At 45.4% G+C, this 7,891-nt stretch overlaps 1 protein-coding gene across 1 annotated transcript in view; it reads left to right on the forward strand.

Annotated features, from left to right (window-relative positions):
* Positions 1–7,891, forward strand: part of DHX32 (DEAH (Asp-Glu-Ala-His) box polypeptide 32) — a 36,834-nt gene that overhangs the window by 12,137 nt on the left and 16,806 nt on the right. Inside the window, exon 3 of the mRNA XM_010859157.1 lies at positions 5,388–5,760. Within this exon, the coding sequence (XP_010857459.1) occupies positions 5,388–5,760 (373 nt within the window). The remainder of the gene's footprint in view (positions 1–5,387; positions 5,761–7,891) is intronic.

Consider the following 7,891-nt stretch of genomic DNA (forward strand, 5'->3'; position numbering starts at 1 on the left):
CTTGGCGGCAGTGTGTCTGCCCGTCTCTCACCCTCTTGTGGGCACAGCAGTGCACCAGGGCACACCCCTGGGAACGCCCCCTGCTGGCCTCGCGTGGATGCTGCGGCATCCCCTGGCATTGCATAGCCCGGCAGAGGACCGTGGGCAGGGCTGGTCTCTGCTCACTCGTACCCCCAGCGTCTGACGTGCTGGTCCCATGGAGGGCATGCAGCCCCCGTGATGATGGAAGGGAAGGCTAGCGCTGGTCCCCGCGGCTGCTGCAGACCCTGTCGAGTGCTTCTCACTCCCAGAATGCCTGTAGAACTCACTCAGTTTGCAGTAAGCTGCTTTCCCGCAAACGTTTACCTTCATAAGTAGAAGACATCAATCCTCAGGCCGGTGTTAAACCACAGGGGACCTTTCCATCAAGAGCCCTGGGACTTGCACTTCTCGAAGATATGTAATCTTCTCTTACTAGCGCCATGATGTCCCTGAGTCATTGTGTTAGTGTGTGTTTATAAACTGTTTATTATGCAAATAGTAAACGTACAAACCTCCCTGCTTTGGGGAACTCACAGACAAGTTGAGGAGTTGGGCAGGACATGCACCCTTGAAAGGGTAAAGGATCCCACACTCAGCAGATTAATTTTTCATCCTTTATATTTTAAAGTGGCCTTTCAAGTGGTCATACTTTTAATTAAAGGACAGCTCTGACTAGTTTACATTTAATAGATGTGTTTTTATCTTAAATGCCATGTCAACTTCGGAGGAGAAGGCAATAGCAACCCACTCCAGTACTCTTGCCTGGCAAATCCCAGGGACGGGGGAGCCTGGTGGGCTGCTGTCTCTGGGGTCGCACAGTCAGACACGACTGAAGCGACTTAGCAGCAGCAGCAGCAGCAACTTTGGAAACCTTATGAAAAGGACTCTTGGATGTGGTCCCTTTTAACATGAAATCTTTTGGTGTTTTTATCTTATTAATGTAGATCAAGTGTACATATATATATATTTAGAAAGTCATAGAGATAAACACTTATGGAGTAACCCAGTAATGTCATCAGGGCAGGTCAGAGACACACCTCACCTTTTAAACATCTGTTATGGGTAGGGACTTGGCTTTCATGCTTTACGGGGAAAACCCTGTAGGACTGTAGGCATTCAATCCTTACAGCCAAAGGCAGGACTACAGTTTCTGTTGACAATTTTTTTAGCTCTTTCTGCATGTAGCTTTCCTTTCTTAACGTAGAAAATAGCCTCCAGAAGCTGTGGAGGAGCTGACCCGCAGCACACCTTAGAAGGCAGAGGGGAGCTAGCGACCACGGCAGGTTCTGGTGGCTTCCGCATCTGCCGGGCTGCCCAGCCGTCGCGTCTTTTCCCTTCACTTCCTGGGCACGCTTATTGCTGGGACGCTGCACTTTCCCCCCTGACGTTGCCCAGCCAGTGCAGAGTCAGCAGATACTCTGATTTGTTGCTCACAGAGTTTGAGTTGCAAGCAAAGGGGCCAGAGCTAGTGAAAAGCCCTGTGTTGATAAAAGAAAGTCATCCTTTCTTTTCTTCCTGTTGCTCTGTGCTCCAAAGAGCAGGTGGCGTGGCTCTGCTCATTTCAGAGATGCTCAACTGTTGCCTTGCCTTGCCCCACCTCTCTGCTTCCGCTTCCTCATCACTGAGCCGTGGTGGTTGCCACACGTGCTCAGGGGTTGTTGTGAGAACTCAGGGAGCTGCTGTGCATGCCTGGTGCGTGGGAGCACGGTGCCCGTGTTAGTGATCTGCATGACTAAAGAGGTAAACTCCAGCCACGTTCATTGCCTGGAAGACGCGTCCTCACCATAGTTACTGATAAGTTCAGATTGAAAAGCTATTTAAATAAGAGGCTCTAAGGGGGACTGTTGACTATGGATGGCAGTATTCTTATTTGATATTGTCTTTTCCATTTTCTTTGTACCTCCTTAGCATCTAATCTGTTGGGCACATAAAAGGCAGTTAGTAAATATAATCTTTATGCCACTGCCATTTTTCTGGATTCTATATAGAACAATGTAGTTCTTCTTTAAGCTTTTTTCCTGGCTTTTTTCAAACCAGTGGATACTTGAATATCATATGCCTAAAATAGTCTTTGAACTATTAACAGATATCACAATATCTTGTGGAAGTGATACATAAATTTCAAATAAGAACCCTCTAAAACACAGATTTTTTTTTTAATTATCACATTTTTAAGGTCAAATTCAATAAATATAATTTTAAAAATTAATTAAACTTTCCTATATTATGTTCTTAGCTTTCAGAAATTTAGTCTTAAGAATTTAAGGTATAAATGACATTTCCAAGATATATCCATCTTTTTACATAGTCATCAGGGACAGCATTTTCTTAAGCACTGTACACATGATCTTATTAATATAAGGTAAGAAATAGGTCTCTGTCTTATGTAGAAAGCTGGAGATTTGTGTGCTAAGTTTTAGGATTGATCCTTAGTATTCCCTTCAGTTCAGTTCAGTTCGGTCGCTCACTCCTGTCCAACTCTTTACAACCCCATGGACTGCAGCACGCCAGGCCTCACTGTCCATCACCAACTCCTGGAGTTTACCCAGACTCATGTCCATTGAGTTGGTGATGCCATCCAACCATCTCATCCTCTGTCGCCCCCTTCTCCTCCTGCCCTCAATCTTTCCCAACATCAGGGTCTTTTCAAATTAGTCAGCTCTTTGCATCATGTGGCCAAAATATTGGAGTTTCAGCTTCAACATCCATCCTTCCAGTGAATACCCAGGACTGATTTCCTTTAGGATGGACTGGTTGGATCTCCTTACAGTCATCCGAAAGGCCAGGTCTAGCTTGCTGTCTCGTAGTTTAGGTGAGTCACACTTCTCCCTTTTTGATTAAGCCTGGACGTTTTTCCATCACATACATACCTCTGTCTGGCAGAGAAGGAGCATTTCTTCCTGTCAGATCAGTGCTTAAATGAGTTTTGCTGAGAAAGGAATAGAGATTTCATTTCTGACATTAAGGAAGTAGCACAGACTAAAATAACTCGTGTTAAACAAGAGCCAGTAGCACTTACATCACTGTATCAAACTGATGAATCTCAGCACAACACCTGACAGCAACTGTTTTTATTTTGCATGAGGTATAGTACTGTAGTATTCAGTGTATTTTCTTTCTTAAGTTTGAGAAAAGGAATAATCAGCAACTTATCACTGCTTGTTTGGTAAGACAGACACAGAATGAGAACAAGTATAGGAGAAGGGCAGAAAGCACACATCCGATTGATTCCATAAAGGTGCAGAAAGGGGGAACGTGGGCTTTATTATGAATCCATGGTGGCCACGGAAGCGATCTTTATAATTTGATGATGGCGTGGGATGTAATAGATCAGTTCAGTTCAGTCGCTCAGTCATGTCCGACTCTTTGCGACCCCATGAATCACAGCACGCCAGGCCTCCCTGTCCATCACCAACTCCCAGAGTTCACTCAGACTCACGTCCATCGAGTCAGTGATGCCATCCAGCCATGTCATCCTCTGTCGTCCCCTTCTCCTCCTGCCCCCAATCCCTCCCAGCATCAGAGTCTTTTCCAATGAGTCAACTCTTCTCATGAGGTGGCCAAAGTACTGGAGTTTCAGCTTTAGCATCATTCCTTCCAAAGAAATCCCAGGGCTGATCTCCTTTAGAATGGACCGGTTGGATCTCCTTGCAGTCCAAGGGACTCTCAAGAGTCTTCTCCAACACCACAGTTCAAAAGATGTAATAGATATTCAGGCTTAAGTTGACTCTCTCTGTTACTTTATGAGCATATGCAGGATACGTAACCTGTCTGAACCTCAGGTTCCTCTTTTACAAATAATGAGATAATAGTGTCTACCTGGAAGGTTTACTCTAAAGGTTAAATGAGAACTATCATTTAGTTCGACTGAAGGACTGATGTTGAAGCTGAAACTCCAATACTTTGGCCACCTGATGCAGAGAACTGACTCCTTATAAAAGACCCTGATGCTGGGAAAGATTGAAAGTGGAAGGAGAAGGGGACGACAGAGGATGAGATGGTTGGATGGCATCACTGACTCAATGGACATGAGTTTAAGTAAACTCCTGTAGTTGGTGATGGACAGGGAGGCCTGGCGTGCTGCAATCCATGGGGTCACAAAGAGTTGGACACAACTGAGCGACTGAACTGAACTGAAGGATACAGAGTCAGCAGAGGGAAGTGGTGCCAGGGGCGCAGCCCACAGGAACCAGGCTAGGCGTCCAAGAGCCCCTCCCTGTGGACTCACCTAGCACACACTTCGTCCCTCCAGCTGTGAGCTGTGACCATGAGTGTGAAATGCTGTCCTGTCAGGGGAACTCATCAGGGACTCTGTGCCAGGGGTCTGTGCTGGGCACTGGTCACATAGGCACCCTCTGCCTCCTGCTGTATTCTAAAATTCTGGACTGCCAGAAGGAAAGCAGGTTGGACCATATTACAGACAGTAAGCCTCAGTTCTGGGAATGTGAGAACACTCCCAAGTCTAAGTTCCCAAATGCCAGCCAAGGGGCACCCTTGCAAGCAGGCCTTTCTATGAATAGCCGTTTCAGACCTGCCATAGACAGGGACAGATAAAATAAATTCTTTAAATTGGCATAAAGCTTATGGTTTGGCTTCCTCAAGGAATAATGTAGGTAGATATGTGAACGCTGTCAGAAAGATGATGTTTGTATGGTTCTGGATGATTAATAGGTATTTGTGATTATTTTTAAAAAACCTCCCAAGAACTACTGGAAAATTCCGTTAAAATCACTACTGACCCCTTCCTTCTCCAGGAATTCTCCCCAGTTTGCATGCTGCCCTCAAATAGGTGATTACTTTTTAGGTGCTTTTGTGTGGGTATTATTTGGGTGACATTTCAAACATGTTGATGCTCACACCTTGGTGATGTCATCTCCCAAAAAGTGCCAGCAACAGAGTCCTCCTCCTGGACCCACCAGGCCAAGAACCTGAGCCAGGACAGTCATCTGTGTACACGTGTGCTCCACTGAACAGTGTGTGCTCCCGCTTGACGTTCCGTTTACGGAAGAGGGGAAAACTCTTACCCGACAGGAGTGTTTTGCTCAGGGTAGATGTTCAGTGTAGCTCTTGTTAATATCTGTAATAAACATTTAAGGCAGAGGTCTCTAACCTAAGGTTTAGCGATGGTCTTTAGAGGGTCGGCGAACATATGCAAACTGCGCTTAAAATTTTTGTTTATATGTATTTTTCGGTTTTGAAGGTCTGTAGATTTTATCAGCTTAAAGGAATATTGGCCCCGATCAAGATTTTAAGCTCCCGATTTAGACAAAAGGATGCTAGACAGGCATTTTTGTGGCTTATGTCAGGAGTTTCTTGTATGATCTTTTTCATGAAAGCATTCTAACGTTAATGTTTCCTCTTTGTAGGTATTGTACTGATGATATGTTGCAAAGAGAAATGATGTCCAATCCTTTTTTGGGCAGCTATGGGGTCATCATCTTAGATGATATTCATGAAAGAAGCATCGCAACTGACGTGTTACTTGGACTTCTTAAAGATGTGTTACTAGCAAGACCAGAACTGAAACTCATAATTAACTCCTCACCTCACCTGATCAACAAACTCAGTTCTTACTATGGAAACGTGCCTCTCATCCAAGTGAAAAACAAGCACCCCGTGGAGGCTGTGTACCTTAGTGGGGCTCAGAAGGAGTCTTTTGAGTCTGTTTTACGCCTTATCTTTGAAATTCACCACTCGGGTGAGAAGGGTGACATTGTTGTCTTTCTGGCCTGTGAACAAGTAAGTGAGTGATGCTCCAACCTTCCAGAGTGATAAGGTTACTACCGGGAGCCTTTGAACCTTGCTGGGAAGCTTTGAATAACATACAGGTTTCAGTTTGCTAATTAGCTGTTTAAATATTTGGTTCCGTCACACCTCATTTCTCTATACTTGGGAAAAAGGTTCAATAGAGTAAATAAAGCCTGTGTTTGAAGGGTGAACAGGGAACTGCCTCTAAAAGCAGGAATTGTTCTGAAACAGAACGAGGAGGGGGAGGGGGGAGTCCGAGGAGCTTGTGGGGTGATCTCCAGAGTGTTCCTGCCCCCCAGGCAGTGGGATCCTGGGCTGCCCCAGAGGCTCGCCGTGAACTCTCTCAGCAGAGGGGACACACTGGTACGGCTGCCCCCCTCATGGCAAGAACGGGTGCTGGAGATGCAGAACATAGCCTAAGCGATTGGCAGAGAATCAGGAAGCAAAAAAGGTGTTCCTACAACAGTCAGTGGAGAATTAGGCAGAGCACTAGAGTTTATGGCACACCCAGAGGGCTGTCTCCCTACACTGTTCTTAAAAAGATGAATGAGAGAACGCTTCACTTGAAACTGTCTTTCCAGAAGCACAGCTGGGACATGTACACCTGAGCGTGTTACTGCCTTCAGACAGTCAGGGTCCGCTTGGGGTTGCATTTGTCTAAACACAGTTACCCTGACCCTGCTTCTCTCTCTCCCACTGCTCTGAGGGCCAAATCTAAAAACCTCCAGAATCTTAACAGTTAGACTTTCTTCTTAGAGACTTACTGCCTGGCCTTTTCCTCCCTGCCCGTCATTTCACTCCGAGTATAAAAGCCCTACCTTTTAGACCATGACGATTCCAGTGATTAAACAAAAACCAAAAGGAAGCTGCTTGCTACTGGCTGAGCCACCCGCTGAACAAAGACAAGCACCTCGTCTCTCCATCAGCGCCTTCAGCGTGCACACACTTTCTGAAACGCCTTCAGGAGTGTGTGTGCTGCTTCACAGTCAGCATGAAGGATGACTGAGCCTTTAGCTTTGAGACCTTTAGATAGTTTTCTCACAATGTAAATTTTATCTGTTTCTGTAAAGAAGGTAATTCAGAATCTCCAGTATGTGATAAAGTACAGCATATTTATGTTTTTCGTGTATAGCTTATACAGTTTCTTGAGTAGTAAATCTGCCTGCTGCAGTGATATATTCTATTATCGTTCCCTGATCATGCGTGATTCAAGATATTCAAGAAAGTCCTGCGGGAAGAAATAAAATGATTAAGGAGACAGGGAAAGGATTTCTGAGAACAGAGGTTTTCAGTGTAACTGGGTAAAGCCTCAGGAAGGGAGGTAGGGCGGAATTAAAGAGTCTAAGATATTAGAAAGTTAGAGCTGCCAGGTTAAGAGAAGGCATATGTCTCAATGCTGGGGACAGGGGCAGTATAATTAAGACTGATAGGGTGAGTAGTCATCTTCAGAGTAACCAAAAATTCTCAAATGGATTTTTGAAAAATAAAGCTCATAAGAAAGTTGGGAGTAGTATTTGATTCTTTAATAGAAGCTATAAGTAATGTCATAATGACTTTTTAATTGTCAGACTTCAGAAGATGCATTTCTATGTAGGATAGTAGTAGAAGCTGTAAAATCCACAGGGATTAGAAGGGTATAGAATCTTCCTGGAAGTCAGACTGGAAAGACGTCTCCTTAAGAAACCGTCCGTCCTGCAGTCTTAAAGTCACGCATGTGGCAGTGCAGGGAAGGCTCGGGGCAGAGTTTGCAATCTGAGCCTCTGAGCGTGAGGACTCACTTGTCCTGGCAGCGGCTGCTGCTGTGGCCGAGTGGAGCACGGGGGTCTCGGGGGGGTCTCCTCCTCGTCCAGCAGGCAGCTGGTGGGCAGAAGGACAGCTGTCCTGCAGCTAGAGCATGCCTTCGCTGGGAGCCAGCGATCTTCCTCGCAGCCCAGCCCCAAATCCCACAGCTGTTACCTGGGTTTCTTTTCTGCATCTATTCCCTGACAAGCTGAACACAGCTCAGTATCCTGATGGACTTTTCTTTTTTCTTTTTTACTCCTCATGTCAGGATTAACTGGCATAAGATACTCTGCTGTGGTCTCAGAATTTGTCTTTTGGAAAATTTTGTCTTGCCCTGAAA

This window comes from Bison bison, unplaced genomic scaffold, assembly GCF_000754665.1.
Source record: "Bison bison bison isolate TAMUID 2011002044 unplaced genomic scaffold, Bison_UMD1.0 scf7180017864456, whole genome shotgun sequence".
NCBI classification, from domain to species: Eukaryota; Metazoa; Chordata; class Mammalia; order Artiodactyla; family Bovidae; genus Bison; species Bison bison.